General features: G+C 35.8%; 2 protein-coding genes and 2 pseudogenes across 5 annotated transcripts; 3 read left to right on the forward strand and 1 right to left on the reverse strand.

Moving 5' to 3' along the window:
• LOC148202636 (Pentatricopeptide repeat (PPR) superfamily protein) lies at positions 1–3,648 on the forward strand. The gene is made up of 3 exons (XM_088108505.1): positions 1–2,392; positions 3,243–3,373; positions 3,457–3,648. Exon 1 carries the CDS (start codon positions 166–168, stop codon positions 2,194–2,196), a length of 2,031 nt encoding a protein of 676 aa, XP_087964631.1. The 5' UTR covers positions 1–165; the 3' UTR covers positions 2,197–2,392; positions 3,243–3,373; positions 3,457–3,648.
• On the forward strand, positions 3,260–3,959 carry LOC148202637 (uncharacterized; annotated as a pseudogene).
• A 1,572-nt stretch (positions 3,960–5,531) lies between these two features.
• On the reverse strand, positions 5,532–17,525 carry LOC124847366 (chaperone protein dnaJ GFA2, mitochondrial-like). 4 transcript variants are annotated; one of them, XM_088110496.1, is made up of 18 exons: positions 17,238–17,525; positions 17,066–17,156; positions 16,701–16,787; positions 11,893–11,975; positions 10,682–10,765; positions 10,528–10,566; positions 9,854–9,943; positions 9,369–9,419; positions 9,197–9,284; positions 8,997–9,061; positions 8,837–8,911; positions 8,428–8,500; positions 7,011–7,102; positions 6,847–6,918; positions 6,443–6,499; positions 6,307–6,355; positions 6,061–6,127; positions 5,532–5,965 (listed from the first exon to the last, which is right to left on the reverse strand). In XM_088110496.1, exons 1-18 carry the CDS (start codon positions 17,307–17,309, stop codon positions 5,869–5,871), a joined length of 1,332 nt encoding a protein of 443 aa, XP_087966622.1. In that variant the 5' UTR covers positions 17,310–17,525; the 3' UTR covers positions 5,532–5,868. The 4 variants fall into 4 exon arrangements, with proteins under 4 accessions (XP_087966622.1, XP_087966623.1, XP_087966621.1 ...); XM_088110497.1 differs by lacking the exons at positions 16,701–16,787; positions 17,066–17,156; positions 17,238–17,525 and adding an exon at positions 13,346–13,624; XM_088110495.1 differs by lacking the exons at positions 5,532–5,965; positions 6,061–6,127; positions 6,307–6,355; ... (10 more) ...; positions 10,682–10,765; positions 11,893–11,975 and adding an exon at positions 13,429–15,191 and having other exon boundaries at positions 17,084–17,156.
• A 1,351-nt stretch (positions 17,526–18,876) lies between these two features.
• Positions 18,877–22,719, forward strand: LOC124844270 (FT-interacting protein 1 pseudogene; annotated as a pseudogene).
• The last annotated feature ends 1,147 nt before the right edge of the window (positions 22,720–23,866 follow it).

Consider the following 23,866-nt stretch of genomic DNA (forward strand, 5'->3'; position numbering starts at 1 on the left):
TGAGAAGAACCTACCGAAAAAGTAAGAGCGTTCCCGAGCTATTGAAGGAGGAGTTGTCCTCTGTCCCTTTCAACGTAAACATACATTATTAAAAGAAAATAATTATTAAAAAAAAAAACTACATGAACGCATGCAGAACCGGAAAAGAACACGAACACGAACATCATGGCATTGGAGCTAAAGAAGTGTTTGGCTTCTGGCTGTCGGTCGTTGAAGAAAGTGAAGCAATGCCATTGTCGCCTTCTCCGACTTGGTCTCAACGAAGACACCTTTCTCATTAACACCCTCTTGCGCTCTTCCCTCAACCTCCGTGCCACGCAATACGCCACCCTCGTTTTCGCCCAAACCCCGCACCCCAACATCTTCCTCTACAACACCCTCATTCGCGGCCTCGTCTCAAACGATGCCTTTCACGACGCCGTTTCGCTCTACGCTTCTATGCGCCAGCGCAGCACCGTTGTCCCCGATAACTTCACCTTCCCCTTCGTCCTCAAAGCGTGCGCCAGGCTCAAAAACACCCACCTGGGTCTCACCCTTCACTCTCTCGTTATCAAAACAGGTTTCGAAAATGACGTGTTTGTTAATACTGGCCTAGTTTGTTTCTACTCCAAAAACGGGTTTTTGAGTCATGCACGCGGGGTGTTTGATGAAATTCCTGAAAAAAATGTTGTCTCTTGGACTGCCATCATTTGTGGGTACATTGAGTTTGGTTATTGTGAGGAGGCAGTTGGGTTATTTAGAGGGTTGTTGGAAATGAGTGTGAGACCGGATAGTTTTACGTTGGTTCGGGTTTTGTATGCGTGTTCGAGGACGGGGGACTTGGCTAGTGGACGGTGGATTGATGAGTATATGAGGGAGAATGGGTTGTGTGGGAATGTGTTTGTGGCAACCTCTTTGGTTGATATGTACACGAAGTGCGGGAGCATGGAGGAAGCACGGATAGTGTTTGACGGGATGGTGGAGAGGGATGTTGTGTGTTGGAGTGCCTTGATTCAGGGGTATGCTTCCAATGGGATGCCGAAGAAAGCACTTGAGGTGTTTTTTGAGATGCAGAAGGAGAATGTGAGGCCGGATTGTTATGCCATGGTGGGGTTTCTTTCTGCATGTGCGAGGCTCGGGGCGTTGGAGTTGGGGAATTGGGCTAGGGGTTTGGTGGATGGCGATGAGTTTTTGTGTAATCCTGTGTTGGGTACTGCATTGATTGACTTTTATGCCAAATGTGGAAGTGTGGCCCGGGCATTGGAGATTTTTAAGAGTATGAGGAGGAAGGATCGTGTGGTGTTCAATGCTGTTATTTCTGGGCTGGCTATGTGTGGACATGTTGGGGCTGCCTTTGGGGTGTTTAGCCAAATGGGAAAGGTTGGAATGCGGCCTGATGGGAACACTTTTGTTGGTTTGCTTTGTGGGTGTACTCATGCTGGTTTGGTTGATGATGGTCGGCGTTATTTTAGTCACATGAGTTGTGTTTTTTATGTGACTCCTACTATAGAGCATTATGGATGCATGGTGGATCTTTTGGCTCGTGCAGGTTTGTTGACTGAGGCACGGGATCTGATCAAGAGTATGCCAATGAAGGCAAATGCTATTGTCTGGGGAGCACTGTTGGGAGGATGTAGGTTACACAAGGATACCCAATTGGCTGAACAAGTGTTGATGCAACTCATTGAATTAGAACCGTGGAATTCAGGACATTATGTTCTCTTATCGAATATATATTCAGCGAGCCGTCGATGGGATCAAGCAGAAAAAATCAGATCAAGTTTGAGTGAGAAAGGGATGCAGAAATTACCTGGGTGTAGTTGGGTTGAAGTTGATGGGGTTGTTCACGAATTCCGTGTAGGAGACACTTCCCATCCTTTAACACACAAGATATATGAAAAACTTGAAAGTTTATTTAAGGACTTGAGAGAAGCTGGCTATACTCCAACCACTGAGTTTGTGCTCTTTGATGTAGAAGAGGAGGAGAAGGAATACTTCCTTGGTTGTCATAGTGAGAAGTTAGCTGTTGCATTTGCACTGATCAGTACCAGTGTCAAAGATGTGATTCGTGTTGTTAAAAACCTTCGTGTTTGTGGTGATTGTCATGAAGCTATAAAACTTGTTTCAAAAGTTACAGAGAGAGAGATTATTATTAGAGATAATAACAGATTCCATCATTTCAGTGAAGGCTCATGCTCTTGTCGAGATTATTGGTAAAAAATTTATATATGCATTCTGAGATGTGAAGTCTAAATTCGTTGTGATGGTGATGAGGGTATAGACTACATGGGATAGTTGGGGGCTCAGGTAAGAAAAGTCTCGGCTTTTTGAATCGGTTTGTGAAAAACGAACTCTGACTCATGGATCACAAGTTTGTCAAGGCACAGATTTGGTACACTGCTGGTCAAGAAAGGTCCAACATTTTTCTACCTCGAGTTCATTTCCAAATGTTACGTAAACTTTTCTTTTATTTTGCCATAGTCTCACTCTGCTTGTGTTTAGCTGAAATTATTATTTTTCTAAGGATAGTGATTAGGAATACAACTAAGATCTGAGAGGTCGAGATTGAGATCTGATAAGATCTTTTGAGATACAAAAAGAAGCATAGTATTTTTAATCAAACCAAAACACACGTGGCTGAATTATGGTCCTTCAGCTAAAAATGATAATCATAAAATGTTTACCATTTGGTGACTTCTTGATGGGCTCAATTGTTGCATTTTGCTGCAATAGAATATCAAAGTGTGATGAGTTTTAACCAAGTTTTGAACTTTTAACAAACCAAAATATTTTATTGCATGTATGCCCTTTATTGTGTTTCAATTTACTAATTTCTCTTCCTTTTACTTTTTTTTTAAGATTTATGGTCCAAAACTACCCCTGTTATGGTAGGAGCAGAATTCAAAAAAGTTTGTAACAAGAAATAATATTTCTTATTCTGTAAGAATGTCACTTTTTTTTTTCTGACCTTCCTGCTTTAAACTCTTTTGTGAACCGAATTTCCATTTCCCTTTCGAATTTTGGTCTCAAATTTTCGTGGCCATCTCGGTGACCGAAGGTAATTTCACAACCATGTACAAATTTCCCATGAAAGAAACATAACTAGTTAAACAAAGGAAACTTATTATGTTCTTTCTCTTTGGGTTCATTTTTAATTTCTAATGAAGAAAACCACAAACTGGTAAAGCAAGCTATTGCTTAGTATTAAGATATGATTATTGATTCCGAAAGTATAGAATGAGAGTTTTCCTTGTTATTTTCAGGTAATTGTGAAGATAAGATGAGTATTGTGCATGCTGTGAAGTATTCCAAAGTGTTGACTAGGGATGAATCCAGAGATGGATTCAAATATTGGTCAACATTATTACCAACAAAATTTTGGACTAATAGTGAGGTACTGTTCTTCCCCAAGCTCATTGTTCACAAGCCTTGCGAACAATAACAGCAACATCAAACATCGTTTGTGTCAATGGTTAGACTTTCAGAAGTAACCATAATCATCAGCAGCACCAGGATTATCCTTCCACCACAAGTTCTGAAATGGAGACAAGTTTATTTCTTCCAATGATTCTGAGCCTTTGCAAGAGTTTGGAGGGAAGCCATTGAAGAAGAAGCCTGGGACTCTGTTTCACAACCATCACATTCACCTCAGATAGCAAGTTCAACGCCTTCCTATGCCAAAAGGTTCTCTAAGGGCAGCACGCAATGATTTTGATGGCTCATTCAGTGCAGTGAATTCCATGGCTTCACAGAATTCCACGAAAAAAATGGTTGCTTCCACCAATTGCTCCAATCTCTTTAAGCAAAAGAGTTTCCCTGCAGGATTTTTATCCAATTACTCAGTTGATAATGGTGAGACCTTTCATCTTGGTAGCTGTCATGGAATTTCATCTGAGTTAAACTTTCGTTTAAAGATTTTTAGATTAATTAAAAATTATCCAAAATATGATTTTCAAAATAATTATGATGAAAGTAAATAACCTTACCATACATGAAAATCTATAATTGGATTCATATTCTTAGAGTGTTCTATTAAATTGATTTCATTTGTGTAAATTTTCTTCATCCTATGGATGATGATAATGTGTTCTCTCATGTGTGTCAAATTCAAAAGGATTTTTACATAAAATCAATTTGGTCATGTGAATAAAACCAACTGAGGCTTACTTGTGCAGTACATTTCGAATTTACTCCCACAAAAATTTAAAACGAAATTACATGGAGACAATAGGAAATGAGTTTTAAATTACTATTTTGCAAATTAAACTTCGGATGGTGAATGTTTATTCACTTGTGAGCTTGAATTTTCATATTATATTGGACTCGGAATCTTCCTACCCTCGTAGAAAAGTAACCCTTTATTGTGAGACTTGTTACCTTTTTATAAATGATTAGTTTGAAGAAAATGGATTGAATTTTTATGTTATTCAGTTAACAATTTATCCTTGTTTTTACACACTTCTAGTATCAAGATATTTGTCATTACTTATATACATTTATGCTATTAATTTTCATTTTTGTAACTAACTGTGCATTTCTACCATAAAATCATATTAATTATTTATACTCTACTAATTATTTCTATTTTTGATACTTTAAACTACTATTTATATTCCCGTCTTTAATTATTTTTCTTATTCCATAAACCTTTCCATCTCTATCACTAACTACTTTTTTTCCTATTTAACCATTTTACTTTTAGGTTTTTAATTATTTCCAACTCTTTATACTCTCTCTACTAACTTTCATTAATGTATTAATTATATATATATATACACTGAGAGAGAGAGATAATTATTTCAACTTAACACACTAATCTTGAACATTTTAAAGGAGTATTTTGGTTTTTCTGTTGAGAATGCCCAGATAAACATTTAAGCAAAAACTTCTGATTTTTGCTTCTAACAAAAAGGTGCATGGGACATCTATCTCATCTAGGAATGACAAAAAAATTCGTGCCCGCGACGACGGATAGATACTATCTGCGAATATTTATTATCCGTGGATAATGGGTAGCGGATATTTTAATACCAGTTTCTAAACGGGTCGGATGCGGGTATTATATTATCCAACTCATTATCCAAAAAAAAAATAATAAAAATTTAATTAATATTTTTAAAATTAATTTTTTTATTACTTTTAAAAAAGAAAAATTTTAATAATAATGACTTAGGATTCCTTTCCATTACTTTTTTTTAAAGAAAAAAAGAAAAAATGAGTTACATTACTTTTGACCTAAAACCTAATAGAGATATCCAACGAGTAAATATATTTTTTAAATATTTGTGGATTAAAAACGAGTATCCAATAAGTATTCGCGGATTGAAAAAAATCTGTAAATTTTTTTATGCGAATATCCAGTAGGTAACGAGTCTAGTTACGGATACGGTTTTTTGCATGCAGGTCGGATTACGGGTAGGCACTATCCATGTCTGATCCGACCTGTTGTCATCCCTAATCCCACCTAATGTAAAAACAAATAGAGACAAGTTATAAGTAATGTTCAGCTCAAATAGGCAAAACTAATTCTTGAAAAGGAGGCTACTTTTAGATTAGGTAGCATATCAATCCCAGACCCAGTAAAGGTTAGTTTAACCATTATGGTACAGAAAGAATGACAGTATGTGAATTGCACACCTGTTAAAAGAAAAATATGTACAAAATTGACTACAATTCCATTGATGTATAGGATCAAGGGAAATTATCTTCTAAATACTAACCTTTCAAATTTGGATTGATAGTATGACAAAAATATTACATACACTATGTGGATGCGAAAGCAAAAAAAAAAACTTTAATGCTCCTACAAAATTTCTAATAGCAGGTGGGTTCCCACCCAGTTGAGCATGACTTTCCCATAAACAAATAGTGGAGATTCTGCAGATATTTTCAACCAGAAGCTGAAGCACTTCTCCGTTTATCAAATTCCTCTTGCTCTTCCTTGGCAAACTCTTCAATCAACTCTCGTTGTCTCTGTGTCAGGTTTCTGTAATAACATGTCAAATACAGACGTTTTATATGCTAAGCATCATCCATCATAGAACCTAAACACGGAGTACAAGGAGGAGCAAACAGACTCACGTTGGGATGTTGACATTAAAATGAACATATTGATCCCCAAATGTGTAAGAATTTTTTGTCTTGATCCCTGTTAAAAGAATAAATAAAGATTAGAATGATGAAAGAAATGTACTTAAGGGCTTACATTAGAGAAGCCTTTAAGAATTCATGCAGCATGATGTCCATACATACTAAATAAATTGACAAATTGTCTCAAAAAATTAAGAAAAATTCAACGATTTTGGAAAAGGGTATTAAATTGCTTACCTTTCTTTTTCAAAACCACTTTCTGACCAGGTTGGGTGCCTGGACGAACCTGCCAAACAAGACCCATGAATCAAACTTCCCCAGTTACTGAAAGTGCCATAAGAAATAATATTATGTACTGCGATATAATGCTAACCTTAAGTACAACTTCTCCAGTAAGAGTCGGGACTTGAATAGTTCCCCCCAAAATCGCCTGAAACCCGTGCATACCAAATTTCAAGTATTTAGTTTAATTACAATAAAATCTCTAAAAGCAACATAAACAAGTAACAAGATCTTGTAAATCCCAATATTGACAATAAACTTCCATCACCAACCATATCCACACTACCACCACCACCACTGCTATCTTTCATAAACCAAACACATGTCAATCCACACTCTCTTGGGAACTCAATGGATGCAGTATAAACAAATATGTTGCTCCCAGACAATTATAAATCATCCAGTTAAACACAAACACAAGTGGATCGTGAGAAAACTTAACCAGATAACTGCACAAAATATTGCTGAAAGATTATCTTCGTGACTGATCATTACCTGAGTGATACTTAACACAGCATCTACGTGAATATCAGATCCTTCTCTGCGAAAAACAGGGTCTTCTCTAACCTGAAAAAAAAAACAGAAATGAAAATGCGGAGTTTAGAAGTATTAACAATTTAAAAAGCGACTTCCAACTTCCAAGCTATTGAATTAAGTACCTTGATAGTAACATAGAGATCACCATGATGATCTCTATCAGGATCTGCTCCACCACCTCCGAAAACCTTTATGGTCTCATTGGTGTCTATCCCTGAAATGTTAAAAACAAAATTAGCCAACTTATCACAGCTCGACCTAAGAAATAAGAGAAGGGATGCATACATATAGCAAGGCATAGATTAGAGTTGGCACATAGACGCATTATAACACATTGGATGAATATGGTCCACTAATGCATTAAAAATTCAATTAATTTAATACTAAAAGTCCATTCAATCCATCCATTAACAATTTTTTATTGAGGTTATGCAATCCCTCCACAAAAATGATACTTTTTAAAATTATTACTAATTGGTTTAAACTTAACTTAATCTTACAAAATTAGCTTGTAATGTAAAGAATGACTACTTATATATTGTATCTTAAAATATTCTTCCTTTCTCTCTTCTACATAATTTGTATGTTTTCCCAATGCTAGGTTGGTTTCATGACCAGTGGATTCGCTGTGTGGTTGTGTTGTGTTATGAAAGAAAAAAAAAATATTAAGGGAAATCCATTGCTGAACTAGATGCATATTTGAATGATCAATCATACGGCAAGGTCCAGGGAGAACCTCTCCAATATGAGGTTGTTTACAATATCATTGCCAATTCCGGCTAATTTAATCTTTCATTAGGGAGATTTAGGCTGCAAGTTTGTATAATGTTTTCAATATTAACAAGTACCAAAGTTTATAGTATTATGGGTGCAGAGAAGACTGTAGATATGTAAAATACTGAAGTTGATTGAGTTTAATAATTTAAGTGGACTTTTGTGATCAATTTCCTTGATCAAATGTTGTATCCATACTCCATTAATATATCATGACAGATGAATATCATCACGTTTAGAAGTGTATCAATTTGTGCACCTCAATTTGTAAAAAAAGTATACAAAATAGAGAGATAGAGATGAGGGGCAGTGTGAAAGAGAGGCTAGCATTTTTTTATCCAATGGATTTTACTTTTTTATTATTGAATAAAATTTGTGGATATTGAAAAATTGCAAATTAACTATTACCCATCCATATAAAATTAAATGGAAGTATAGAATCCGTTTTTTAAGCAATGGATACCGTAGATTTACCTATAGATGAATGATAGATAAAACGAATTATTTTGTCAGTCCTAGCAGAGATAGAGCCAACATTAGTAAAATTCTTCAACTTTAGTATCTTAATAAAATTATTTAAAATTTAGGGCTTCCCAGCTTTAATCAGACATTAAGTATCTTCTTTCCTGCATGTTATTATTATGATTACTATGTTTAGTGGGTAGGTAGAGGAGTAGGCTAGCCTAAGTCTTTAGATGTCATATGCGCATGAACTACGTATCTAGCAGTAACAACACATCTCAAAAGAATTTAAATATTAATTACCAGGCATAATATCCAACTTGACCGACTTTGATCCTTTGACAACCTTCTCACCCCTGCAAGACTTGCAGAAATTCTGATACAGGCAACAAAAGAAAAAAAGTTAATATCTACAAATATATTATCACAATTTTGTAATTAGTATGAAAAACCATCATATCAGCCATATGCGGCATTTAATCAACAGTGTTATTCAATGTGTACTTTACAAAAGAGGGAAGAGGGCTAGTAGAAGAATAACTTTAGATGTAGAATTCTCCCAATCAGCAAACGTATAATTAACATGAATAAAAAAGTTATGTGAATCACACTATCATTGAAACTCCATCCATCATATTGTCGTAGCGCAAAAATATGAAACAAAAAAAGACTTAATATTACAAAAGAAAAGGAGGGGTTATTTACACCATACCGATACAATTTTTCCAGTTCCCTTGCAGGTACCACAGGTACTCTCCATTCTGAATATGCCAGCTTGTACAAATAACTGATTGTTTCCAAATTATCAATTTAATAACACTTTGCTGACTTAAACTTTATAAAAGGGAAGTTATTTTCGAGACAATACTTACCACTCCTGACCCTTTACATCGCTTACAAGTTTCAGGTCTTGTACCAGGAGGAACACCACTCCCACCTGCAATAGTTAATTATGCAAAAGGTTTGTGGCTGAGAAATTCATTCGAGGTGCACTGACTTGAAAAAATACAAATCAATCTGAAAACAATATAGTAGTGACAGATAACAGTTCGGGGCTTGTTAATAAACATACCACAAGCATTACAAAGCATATCTGTTTCAAATGTTACAGTTTTGGTGCACCCTTGTACAGCTTCCATAAAAGATAGCTCAATAAAAGTCTGAAAAAAGAATTATTTAGATGGCTTTGGTCAAACAACTCCTAAGCATACTTAGAAGAGTCCACATATGAAGAAAGAATAAACCTTCACATCCTCTCCACCAATATTCTGATGGAAGAAGCTCTTGACAAAATCCTGTTGACCATTGAGAATTGAAAAAAAAACAATTAGATTTCAAATGTGGAATGAATGCCACATGAAAGTCTATAGGCTTTTATATTTAATTAAACACTACATAATTACAAAAATAGAAATTTCAGGTGAAAAAAAACTGATGCATAATCAACCATCAATTAAAAGGAAAATTTTGAGTAAGTTTTATAACATACGTTTTTGTCTGAATGCTTAATTAATCATTTTATCTTTAGATTGAATAAGTAATCGAAGCTCCATTTCTACATCGTAAATTTTACAATTGAAATGAGATAATAATGACATTTTCTTATTAGTATGAAGTGCGAATGTAATCCCATAGTTCAAAAACAATGCAGGGCAACAAATAATGAAAGAAGTATCCCTAGTAGACACCGTTAATAAAATAAAAAGGGAAGAAACTACCAAGTCCTTACATGATCACGGAATATCTGCTCGAAGGGATTGAAGCCACCCTCACCACCGAAACCAGTGCTTTGTTGGTTTACATAAGCATCATGACCAAGCTAGATAATCAAATGAATAATCCATTCAACAATTTGAAAATACTCATTTAAGCAACAAACATGCACACGAAGTATGAGTTGTAATAAATCATGAAATAAACCTAATATGAAATGAAGAGCATAGAAATTGTAATAACGACAAAGCCAGAAACACTGTTGGAAATGTAAGCAAAAATTTCCTAGTGAGTACAGACACTACAAAATGAATGTTGTCTCCATTTAGATTTTTACAAGATATTAACTCAGGAAATGACCACATTCTCAGCTCTTTTAGAAATATCATCACTGTACACGAAGGAAAAATACCAAGGATAAGAATATTCATTATATTCCAACACAAAATACAAATGTGAATGTTACCCACTCCTTTCCTCAATTTTTTTCTTCGCAAGTATCCTTATGCAAAATTCTAATTCTCCATGACGCAGAATTCCACTTTCTAAATATTCCTATTCCCTCTTTTTCTTATTGCACTAAAGTTCATGTAAACTCATTCATCTTACAGTGCATCCCAACTCAGAAAAATGGGTAACAGAAAAATTGAGAGCAGCAGAACTAAAAAAGTAGTGGGGAAAATACTAAACCTGATCATACTGTTGTCGCCTTTCCTCATCCTTCAAAACCTACCACACAAGAAAAAAGACAACAAATAAGCAGTGAGCCAATTTAGTATATGAAAATTTCAAATAGACCTCTGGCAGTACATACGAAATGAAAACAAAAGCACCAAGGGTCCACCTCATATGCTATCGAGACTTCTTGAAACTTCTTTTCAGCTTCGGGATCATCTTTGTTTGTATCTGGATGGAGCCTTTTTGCAAGCTGCGGAGCATGAATAGAATTTAATAGAAAATAAGAATATATATTACTATCATTTTAGAAAGGTAATTGCTAAGCTGGCTAATCCTGTTTGATGACTTCATGTCAAAGTACAAAGATGAGAAAAAAGTAAGGATGAACTGAAGTATTTTCACAATTACGAAGCACAATATAAAATTGCATATTCAGATTTTAAAAACATATAAAACAAAATAACAACAATAGCCTCATTATCCTGTGACAGGTCAATATGTAAATTGATGTAGACCTCTCCTTATAGGAAAGTCATTAGTCTCACCTCCACAAACTCTTGCACTAGTAATTACCCCATTATAGAGTCTTGTATAGCCTAGATCAGATATAAGGAACATGGACACCTTTCTTTTCCAAAATCTTCCACAATGCATCTCATGACACTTTATCATAGACTTTTTCCAAGTAAAAATACTTGTAATTCTCTTTCTTTACTTTGATACCTTTCCATCAACCTCCTCAGAAGATAAATATCTTTGGTTGTAGATCTTCTTAACAAGAATGCAAATTGATTCTCCGCAATCCAAGTCTCTTCTTTTAATCTATGTTCAAACACTGTTTTCCCTTTATTTCATAGTGCTTCATAAGTTTTATCTCTTTGTAACGTGTTCAAATTTTGAATATCTCACTTGTTCGTACATATAGGAACCAAAATATCCATCCTCCATTCATACATTACTTTAAATCTCATAATTGTTTACACATGTTCAAGCTTCAATACAGCTCAAACTGAAATTTTGTTCTAGTAAGCCAAAATTTTCTCAACCTCGAGTTTCTAACCCTTCCCTATTACAAATTCTAATCCATCCTTGAAACAATTTACCAATCTCTTCTTCATCCCCTTCACTACACCACCAAGATTCTTTGTGTTTGTTTCACCTAAGATTACTTCGCATGTGTAACTAGGAAGTGGGTCAGACAACTATCTATTTTTTTCTATTCTACCATCATATTTCTTACCTATCTATTTTATTCCTCATCCTAACAAATCATCAGTGAATTGATAAATTTTAACCATGAAATGGATAAGATAGCTAAAGTCCACATATTTCAGTAACTAAATTCATAGATAATGACAATGGCAAGGGAAAACTTACCCCATAGTAAGCTTTCTTTATTTCCGAAGAACTTGCGTTCTTACTCACACCGAGAATATCATAATAGTCTCTTGCCAAAAATGCTGTAATAGAATTTGGGGAAAACAAACTGGTCATCAACATGCACGTGACAACTAACAAGTATGCATTCGGAAGCAAAGAGAGTACTGCATTTTGTGAAAGGTAAACGAACTTGAAACTCCTTCTGATTCCGCTAATAGCAAAAATCAAGTCATATTTATTTTAATCAAGACAAAAATAAAGAACCTTAAGTATTAATAATAGTTTGAAAATATGACTGATTTTATTATTCTCAATCATGAAAAATACATTTTCATATCCTCTACTTGTAATAATCTAATTCTCCTAAAAAGGGAAATAGGGGAACTAGGTAAACAAAATAAAATAGAAGATTATATATCTATTTCCTCTAATTAGGAAGATTCTAAAGATATCTTCTCTAATTACAACACTCCCCCTCAAGTTGGTAAATGAATATCAATCATTCCCAACTTGCCTACAAGATCTTGAAATCTACCTAGAGGAAGCCCTTTTTGTAAAAATATCTGCTATTTGAAGTTTTATAGGAACATGAGTTGTAATCACAAAGCCTCTGTCAAGATTATCTTTGATGAAATGTCTGTCAATCTCAATGTGTTTGGTTTTGTCATGCTATACTGGATTATGGGCTATGCTCATGGCAGACTTATTGTCACAGTGTAGTTGCACCGGGTTCTCCACTTTGACTTTAAGATTATCTAAAATGATTTTCATCCAGAGTCCACACATTCCTTGAGCAAGAGCTCAAAATTCAACTTCTCACTAGAACGAGATACTCTATCTTGCTTTTTGCTTCTTCATGTTACCAGACTAACTCCAAGAAACACACAATACCCAAAAGTAGATTTTATGTCAGTAATAGAACCTGCATAGACAACATCAGTATATCTCTTCATAGTCAATGTGTCTTCCCTTTTGAATAATAGCCCCTTTCCAGGACTTGACTTCAAGTATTGGAGAATTTTGTCAACCGCTTGCATGTGTCTCTCTCTTGGATCATGCATAAATTGGCTCACTACACTAACTACATAAGCAATGTTTGGTCTTATGTGTGATAGATAAATCAATTTTCCTACCAATCTCTGATATTGGGCCTTCTCTACAGGAGCACTTTCTTCACTTCCAATTCTGTAATTTTGTTCTATAGGAACTGTTGAGGTTCTACATCCCAGCTTTTCTGTTTCTTTAAGGAGATCAAGTACATATTTCCTTTGGGAGATGAAAAATCCGTTCTTGGAGTAGGCAACCTCTATTCCAAGAAAATATTTGAGTTTTCCTAGGTCTTTCATTTCAAATTGAGCTGCCAATTTATCTTTTAATGCCAATTTTTCTGTTTCATCATCTCCTGCAATAATCGTATCATCCACATAGACAAGCAATAGAGTGAGTTTACCTATAGAAGAGTGCTTTGTGAATAAAGTGTGATCTCCTTGACTTTGTCTGTATCCCAAGGAAATCATTGCTTTTGTAAATCTTTCAAACCATGCTCTAGGGGTTTGCTTAAGCCCATACAATGCTTTCTTCAAGAGGCATACCTTGTTTCTTTCATTTTTCACTTCAAAGCCTGGGGGAATCTCCATGTACACTTCCTCTTCAGAACTTTATATACCAAAACAACTCGGCCCTGGACTAAATTTTACTACAACCAGGTATCTTACGCACTCTCCTTTCCCTCATCTTACTTCTCACAAGGGAAACATCAATCCATCGCTCTGCTGCTGCATAGATGTCAGACAACAGCACATAGTTCGCTGCATTTAGATGATCAAACTGCAAAAGTCGATTGGCAACAATCTCTCCTAGCTCTGAATCACCATATAGTTTACATGCCCCAAGAAGTGCACCCCAAGCACCGGCATGAGGCTCAGGCATTAATTTTAAAAGTTCATAAGCATCCCTTACGTGTCCTGACCGGCTTAGAAGATCAACCATACAGGCGTAGTGATCAGACGAAGGACTAATGTAGTATTTTTGCTTCATGGATTGGAAGTAGTTCCAGCCCTCATCAACAAGCCCAGCATGACTACAGGCTGTGAGAATGACTGTGAAGGCCACCTCATCCGGATACAGCCCTTCCATCAGCATCCTGTTAAATAGATTCACGGCTTGTTCCCCACGCCCATGAATTGACAACCCTTGTATCATCGAACAATACAAGACTAGATCTCGTTTAGGTCTTTCCTCAAATAATTTCGAAGCTCTATCCATGTTTCCACATTTTGCATTCATATCCAGAAGCGCTGCAATTACATGGTCCTGCTGAAAATCAATACAGCTCTTGCTTACATAAGAATCAACCCATTGAGCGAGTTCTAAATTTCCCAATTGCGTCGAAGCCGACATCAAGCTAACTAGTATGAACTCATCAGGCTTCACATTCATCGATTCCATCTCAAAAAACACTTTCAATGCCTGATTAGGCTGCCCATTCTGGACATAACCCGATATCAAAGCAGACCAAGTAACAACATCCTTTCCGGGAGCACGATCAAACAAGAACCTCGCGGCCACCATGTCACCCACCTTAGCATACCCATCAATCATGGTGGTGAAAGAAACAACATTCTTCTCCAGCATAGCCTCAAACATGTCCCTAGCACCACTCAAATTCCCCAACTTGATAAAACCCTGCAACATCGCATTCCAAGAAGCCACATTTCTCTGCGGCATCTCATTAAACAACTTCTCGGCCTCCACAACATCCCCAACGGCAACGTAACCAACAAGCATAGCAGTCCAAGAAACGACACTTCTCTTAGATATTCCATCAAAAACCCTGCGAGCATCATCAATCTGCCCAAATTTGCCATACATGTCGACCAAACTGGTGGCCACGTAGAGATCCCGGTGGACTCCACACCTGATTGCGGACCCATGAAGCGATTTTCCTTCCCACGGCATGCACATGGCGCAACAGGCCTTAATGACAGAAGGGTAGGTGAAGGTGTCGGGAAGGACCCCGTGCGCCTTCATGCGAGTAAAGGCGGTGAGGGTTTGGGAGAAGCAGCTGTTGTGGCAATGGGATTTCATGAGAGTGTTCCAGAGGAAGGTTGAAGGGGTGAGGACACGGAGGAAGACGGAGGAGGTGTAGGAGAGAGTGGAGAGGGTGTGTGAGAGGGGAATGAAAAGGGAGATGAGGAAGTGTTCTTGCTCAAGGCCTCGGTAGATGATGGAAGCGTGCACTTGCTTCAGTTGTTCACTGCTCTTGCACGCCTTAAGAAAGGTGATGATGCTCGCACCTGAACCAAGACCAAGAGAAGAACAAGACCAGTTATGAGAGATTGAATGCATGGAACTGCAACTTCAAATCGGACTTCACTTTCCATCTAACACTCCCACTACCACACTGTCACATGTACATTCCTTTTTAACTAAAATGCAATCTCCGTAACTAGAATGCAATAACAGTGAGTACACTTTAACTTTAACGCGCAACCTGGATAATTTATTTGATTTCGTCCCGACTCAACCCTATTTCTCTTATGTGAACCTTTTAGGCTATTTTTGACTTTGATCCATGCAGATTAGGACTAGCTCCGTGGATTAAATTGATACCTCTTGCAGTTTTATTTGTTTGTCAATTTGCTTGAGTCTGAAAATGATTAATTTCTATTAAAGCATCTAACTATTAATCTCTAATGCGACATTTCTTTGGAACCATATGGTTTTCATTCAATGTTAATTAGCCCCAATTGGCAAGATTGATAGGAAAATTGGACAAATATTGGTCTAACCCAAAGCCCAAACCAACAATTGATAAGAAAATTGATGAGGACCGTAAAACTACGAAAATTGTGAGCAGTATGGCCTAAGAAAATGCAGGAAAACTCTGCCAATCGTTGATACGTTTCCCACAAGGATCATGACTATCAATTCAACTAGAACACGACATGGTAAAAAAATTGGTTATTGAACGAGTGATTGTTGATGCTCCAAAGCAATCAAATTTTTCAACAAATATATTGGATAATTTCTAAAGTATAGTATCCACGGACATTTGGTAAAATATACAAGATTTGATGTAAGGAAATAAAGTTAATTTCAAAAAGTAGTAAGCTAAAAAACAATTTAATTGAAAATTACGTATTGAAACTATATTTTACCACTTCGTACCTCTATTGTAATGATCAAGTTATCACTTATAAAGATGCAATTAATTATGTCCTGCAAATTCTCTTTGAATGTAACTCTAGGTCCATTCTTAGCACTTAGAACCTAAGATCACTAAATTCCTCAATGTCTATTTGAATGGATCATTTACATTAAAACTTAGCACAAGTTTCAGTAGGTACATTGCAAGTTGTGAAAGTAACTCAATCTCACACTGTTTTTGGTTTCTCACTTCACTTGGTTGGTTCGCTCGTTTATGCGGTCTCTTTTACTGTTACTCAACCTTGCAAGTGTATAATCTATCAACTTTTAGACTCAACGTTTCCCTGTGATTGTAATTCCTATGTTTAACATTCTTAAGTCAAATAATAGCCATAGTAAGCTTTCTTTATTTCGGAAGAACTTGCGTTCTTACTCACACCGAGAATATCATAATAGTCTCTTGCCAAAAATGCTGTAATAGAATTTGGGGAAAACAAATTGGTCATCAACATGCATGCGAACACTAACAAGTATTCATTCGGAAGCAAAGAGAGTACTGAATTGAGTGAAAGGTAAACGAACTTGAAACTCCTTCTGATTCCGTTAATAGAAAAAATCATGTCAAAGTATATGATGCAGAATTTTAAAATTTATACCTGAGCCATGAATCAATCTAGATGCCTCCCAATATTTATTTGCACCGCCCAATAGTAACCATTTCTTCAAATTAAAGCCACCTCCAACTGCAAATGGATAAAGAGGAGCAGGTGAGCATAAACAACAATTGAAAAGCATGTAACACTTAAATTAGATTCAACATTGCAAGAAAACAAGATATGGGCCTATATTCAATTCATTCAGCAATTTATGAACTTACATAAAATAAAATAACCTTAGAACCAAATACCATAACCCAAAATGAAAATTTTGAAACTAAACAAAAATTGACAAATTGCTTAGTTTCCCAAACAGTAATACAATGAAAAGGGAAAGAGAATAAAAGGATTAATTTAACACACACCATTAGACGTAAAACTACCAGTAACTCTCGATGGATGGAAAAGCCCAGAGTTCAGTGTCCTATAACCCCTTTGGAACACTGATTGATAAACCTGCAAATGAGAATTTGCAGCACAATTGGAAAACCATATTTCATTGAAGCACCCTGAAAAAGAAATCGAAAAGATGCGTACAGAATGGTTGGCACCACGGAAAGATCGACGAGCAAGGCGATTAACGAGAGTGACGCCATGAGAGCGAACCATTTGGGTAATGAGAGCGAGAAACTACAAAGGCCAATCAAAAAGGGTTTTGGGAATTGGGGGTAAATAAACCCTAGATAAACCCTAAATTGAAGGATTTGATGAAGAAGGTTCGAGTAAAATCAGGAAGAGAGGAGAGACGAACAGAAAATGGACTATGAACTGAGGAACAGTGTGTGAGACACGACAAAGCGCTCCTAAGTTGAGGGAACTCTTGTGACTGTGTGGTTCCTTACCGTACAAGTGTTTGGCTGCGGATTTATCCTAATAAAAAATTATTAAATTATAAAATTATTTTATTAAAATAATTAAAAAATATATATATTGTTTATTATAAAAATTATTTAAATTTTAAAAAAATAGTTATTAAAAATATAAATAATTATTTTAATTTATAAAATAATTAAATTGAAATTAAGATTAATAAAAATAGAAAATTAGTTATTTTAATTTAAAATAACGGTTAGTTAAAGAAAAAAAATAAGAATCACTTATATGAGTACGTGACAGATTCTAATTAATTCATCACTATTAAAATAATTAGTTTAAATAATAATAGAAGTATATTTATTCATCTAAAATTATAGTATTTTTCATAATCATGTCTAAAAATTAACGTATGAAAATGTATAATACTGTTATAGTATTTATATTAATTATTTAATATTTTTTATTCTTTTTCAAACATTTATTGAAAGAATGGATATGATTCGTTAACAGATGATGATTTAGTAGATTTTTGTAAATAAAGAGACTGCGTTTTAATTTTTTAATAAATATTAAAAGCACATTAAATAAAAAATTGAAAGAACAAATATTAAATACTTAGTACAAACAGGGGAAAATAAATTTCAAAGAATGAAAAAAAAATGTGTTAAAAATGTATTCTTAATTCTTAATACTCCTCAAACACAATTATAATTTATAGTTGTCAATCTTTTAAAAAGAGGAGGAGAATGAAGCACAAGAAAAGTATCATAGTGATCTACCTTTGCTTTCTTGCAGCTTCAGCTATGCCTTTCCTGCTACTTTTCTTCACTTTTTCTTCACTTAGACATTGCTGCACATCCAAGAAAGCAATTATCCTCAAAATTAACCATGCAATCGCTTTCATTAGACTAGTCCCTTTAGGCCATTCAACTTCATCATGTAACTAAACACATTCACAGACACAAAGTTCAGAATCATCTTTTGCTTTATCAGTAAGTTAAGAATCATACTAATTTTCCTTCTTCTCTCATTACAAATACAACAAAAAGAAAAGGCAATCAAAATTCTGAAATGAACCCTTTTAGTATTCATATTTTATGCATTTAATCGTTGCATTTTAAAAATTTTCATGCAATTCACCAATCCATTAAATATGTAACAACATCCTGACAGTACACACACAAATATCTGTGTAATAAAATTTGCAAGAATGACTTGAAGTAGTGATTATGTTGTTGAAGAACTAGCATAGAATTACAAGAATCTTCAGACCAGAAGAATGATCCTAGCTTTAAGTTAGATCAATCTGAAGCTTTCTCATTCTTTTCTGCTTTCTCATGCAGCTTCTCAGTGAAATTATTCCTTGCTTAACCAAAAGTGAAGCAAGAACTTGTGAGAAGCAGGAAAGTGAGAGAACCATAACTCTGCTGTTTTCTTTTGGCTTTTTGCATTCTTAATAAGTAGAACTTCTCAGGCTCAGAATCGAATTTCTGGTTACTTTGGCAAGCCACCTAGCTGCAACTACTTGTGGAGTGAGGCTAGAAAGAAAAGGGACATGAAACTGGTTGTGGAGGTTATTAATGCTCATGATCTTATGCCAAAAGATGGTGAAGGATCAGCCAGTCCCTTTGTGGAAGTAGACTTTGAAAACCAGCTTAGCAGAACCAGAACTGTGCCAAAGAACCTCAACCCCACCTGGAACCAAAAACTACTCTTCCATTTGGATGCAACCAAACCTTACCATCGCCAAACTATTGAAGTATCAGTCTACAACGAGAGGAGACTCACTCCAGGCAGAAATTTCCTTGGAAGGGTGAGAATTCCTTGCTCCAACATTGTCAAGGAAGGTGAAGAAGTGTATCAGATTTTCCCACTTGAAAAGAAATGGTTTCTGTCTCCTGTTAAGGGTGAGATTGGCCTCAAAATATACATTGCATCACAGTCAACAAACTCCAAACCAAAACCTCTTTCTCCTGTTTTCCCCTCAGAACTAGAAAAACTCCAACCTTCTACTCCACTCCAACCACCAGAATCAACAACTAGTACTACCCTTCCTCCTCCTCTTATTACTCCTTCAGACAGAACAACATCAGAAGCTGATTCCATTGAAGAACTTCCTACATTTGACACCCCAAAATCAAGTATAGAAGAAGCAGAAGTATATTCTGGTGCACAAGTTCGGTCCAGTGACGTTGGTATCGATCCAGATCCAAAGAAAGAAAGCAGAGAAGCTGTGCCAGAGACAACTCAACAACTAGACAAGCATCAAGTTCTCCAGCCACAGACGATTTCAATAAAGAGAAGACCACCAGGTACTCCATCTGCCATGCATTCAGTTGATCCTCAAGTCCAATCTAGTCATCATGAAAACTATAACCACAGTGACACCAATCCACAGCCTAGGATTTCAGTAAAGAGGCGACCTCAAGCACAAGGTACTCCTTTCACAATGCACTCGGTTGATCCACAAGTCCAACAAAGCCACGGTGAAGGCTACAATCACAATGACAGCCACCAGAAGCCAAGAATTTCAATTAAAAGACGACCACGAGGACCCTTTAATCCACAAGTCCATGCGAGCCATGATGAAGCCTACAACCTCGTGGGAACCAATCCACAACAGCCAAGAATTTTAGTAGAGAGGCAACCGCAGAATACTCCACTCACCACGCACCAAGTTAGTCCTACTAGCCATGACGAAAACTACAGTCTCAATGACACCAACGCACGTCTTGGAGAAAGGTGGCCAAGTGAGGGAGCTTATGGCAGAAGAGGGTGGATGAGTGGCAGTGACAGATTCAGTAGTACATTTGATCTTGTTGAGCAGATGTATTATCTGTATGTTCGTGTTGTGAAGGCGAAAGATCTTCCTCCGAGCACCATCACCTCAAGCTGTGATCCTTATGTGGAAGTGAAGCTGGGGAACTACAAGGGAAGAACAAAGCACTTTGATCGGAAATTGAACCCGGAGTGGAACCAAGTGTTTGCTTTCTCCAAAGACCGCATTCAGTCTTCTGTTTTAGAAGTCTTTGTGAAAGATAAAGCAATGATGGGGAGAGATGAGTATCTTGGAAGGGTGGTTTTTGACCTCAATGAGGTTCCAACAAGAGTTCCACCAGATAGTCCACTAGCTCCTCAGTGGTATCGGCTTGAGGACTGGCGCGAAGAAGGCAAGGTGAGGGGTGACATTATGCTTGCAGTTTGGATGGGAACACAAGCTGATGAGGCTTTTTCTGATGCTTGGCATTCTGATGCTGCCACTGTCTATGGTGAGGGTGTTTTCAACATCAGATCAAAGGTTTACATGTCACCAAAACTGTGGTATCTCAGAGTGAATGTCATTGAAGCTCAAGATGTAATACCGGGTGACAGAAACAGACTACCTGAGGTTTTTGTGAAAGCTCAAGTGGGGTGCCAAGTACTAACAACCAAGATATGCCCCACAAGAACAACCACCCCATTTTGGAATGAAGATTTGATTTTTGTAGCCTGTGAGCCATTTGAGGAGCAACTAACAATCACTGTGGAGGATCGTGTGCACCCTTCAAAAGATGAGGTACTTGGGAAGATAATCCTACCGATGAACCTCTTTGAGAAGCGGCTAGACCAAAGGCCAGTTCATTCCCGCTGGTTCAGTCTGGAGAAATTTGGTTTTGGAATGTTAGAAGGTGATAGAAGAAATGAGCTCAAGTTTTCAAGCAGGATTCACATGAGAGTTTGCCTTGAAGGTGGATACCATGTTCTGGATGAGTCCACATTGTACAGCAGTGATCAAAGACCAACAGCGAGACAACTATGGAAGCAACCAATTGGGATACTTGAAGTAGGCATCTTAGGAGCTCAAGGGCTTCTCCCAATGAAGATGAGGGATGGCAGAGGCAGCACTGATGCATACTGTGTTGCCAAGTATGGTCAGAAATGGGTGAGAACCAGAACACTGCTTGACACTTTCAGTCCTAAATGGAATGAGCAATACACATGGGAGGTTTATGATCCTTGCACTGTGATAACATTGGGAGTTTTTGACAACTGCCATTTAGGTGGAGAAAAAGCTACAGGAAGGGATTCTCGTATTGGAAAGGTAAGAATAAGGCTATCAACACTTGAAGCTAATAGAACTTACACCAATTCTCACCCTCTTCTTGTTCTACACCCACATGGGGTTAAGAAGATGGGAGAGCTTCAGTTAGCAGTGAGGTTCACAGCACTCTCACTGGCTAACATAGTTCATATCTACGGCCAACCTTTGCTTCCCAAGATTCATTACTTGCACCCTTTCACGGTTAACCAAATAGACAACTTAAGGTACCAAGCAATGAACATTGTGGCTGAAAGGCTAGGCAGAGCCGAACCCCCACTCAGGAAGGAGGTGGTGGAGTACATGCTGGATGTTGATTCCCATATGTGGAGCATGAGAAGAAGCAAGGCTAACTTCTTCCGCATCATGTCACTTTTCTCTGGTATGATCAAAATGGGAAAGTGGTTCAGTGATGTTTGCCTCTGGAAGAACCATGTTACATCAATCCTAGTTCACATTCTCTTCCTTATACTCATATGGTACCCGGAATTGATCCTACCAACTGTGTTTCTATACATGTTCCTGATTGGTCTGTGGAACTACAGGTTCCGGCCAAGACACCCTCCTCACATGGATCCTAAACTCTCCTGGGCCGAAGCTGTTCATCCTGACGAACTGGATGAAGAGTTTGACACATTTCCAACTTCAAGATCACAAGATGTTGTGAGAATGAGGTATGACAGGCTTAGAACTGTGGCAGGTAGGATTCAGACAGTTGTTGGGGACATAGCCACACAAGGGGAGAGGTTTCAGTCTCTACTGAGTTGGAGAGACCCCAGAGCAACCAGCCTCTTTGTAGTGTTCAGCTTTTGTGCTGCTGTGACTCTCTATGCAACACCATTCAGAGTGGTGGCTCTGGTTACAGGCTTGTACTTTTTGAGACATCCGAGGTTTAGGAGCAAGATGCCTTCAGTACCAAGTAATTTCTTCAAGAGGCTCCCAGCTAGAACAGATAGTTTACTGTGATCTTCTTTTCCAAAGGTTTTGCTTGTTATTGTTATGCATAGTTACACAAAGTTTGCAGTTTCTTCCTTTCCTGCTTTAGTTATAATATCAGTGTTACTGTAGAATAACAATCGGTGCCTTGAAGTCCCACATCGTCAGAATGTGAATTGCTAAACTTTCTACGAGTCAATAGTTTATTAAACACTTCTTCACTGATATAATACTGTTTATCAAATTCTGACTTTTAAAATGGAAGTTGGAAATTGTTTTTCAAAAAACTAAATTCTGTATTTGTTTTTCAATTTTTTTTTTACAAAACCGAAATTTTGAAAACCTTTAAAATTAAAAATTTAATAATTAAAATAGTTAAGGTGATATTTGAAGTTTATATTTGTAATAATTTAAATAAATTGTAAATATAATTAATATTGGAATTTTAAAAAAAATAACAAGTTATTTGAGAATAAATATTAGAAATTTAAATTCATGGTTTAAGTGCATTTATAATTAAATCTATTTTTTAATTTAATAATATAAAACATAGAATAATATATATATTTAAGAAATTAAATTTATTATAATATCTTATTTGCAATAATTATTTCAAGGAAGATACATATTTATATTGAGTTTAGAATTTTTTTTAAAATATTAATGAATAGATTTATTTTTATTCTTATTACATTTGTAGCATTTATTTCATTAATATTTATTGAGTGTAGTGAATATTTTAAAATTGAATGAATAGATTTAATTTTGTTCTTATTACAATTGTGACATTGAAGAAAAATATTAAGGGAGTATTTAAGAAAAGATATAAAAATAAAAACCTCTTTAAAATGAAAAATAAACAGCATTAAATTAAATTTATTAATATTTTAATACTTTATTAAGTTTTGTAATGGTTTAAATAATTTTACCAAGTTAATTATTTAATACATAGAATAAAATATTAAATTTAGTTGATAGTATATAATTAAATTTTTAGTAGTTAATATTGGAGATCAATATAGACTCTAATTATTATTTTTTTATTAATAATGAGATTATTTGATATCAATAATTTTTAATTGATAAAAATAATCTCTAACTTAATCAACGACTAATTATATTTTGTTTCTAAATTAATTATTATTGAATAAATTTGTATTTTGTAATTATTGTAATATTGTTTTAATATGATTTCTTCTGGTGAAACTGTGATTTAAAATAAAAAATAATAAGTTGTTTGATTGTGGGAAAATTATTTGATTAGAAAAATTAGAAATTTAAATATTGATTTAAATGAATAGGTTAAGTATATTTATAATTAAATCTATTTATTAAC

Source organism: Vigna umbellata, chromosome 3 (genome assembly GCF_029865625.1).
Source record: "Vigna umbellata cultivar VRB3 chromosome 3, Vumbellata_1.0, whole genome shotgun sequence".
NCBI lineage: Eukaryota > Viridiplantae > Streptophyta > Magnoliopsida > Fabales > Fabaceae > Vigna > Vigna umbellata.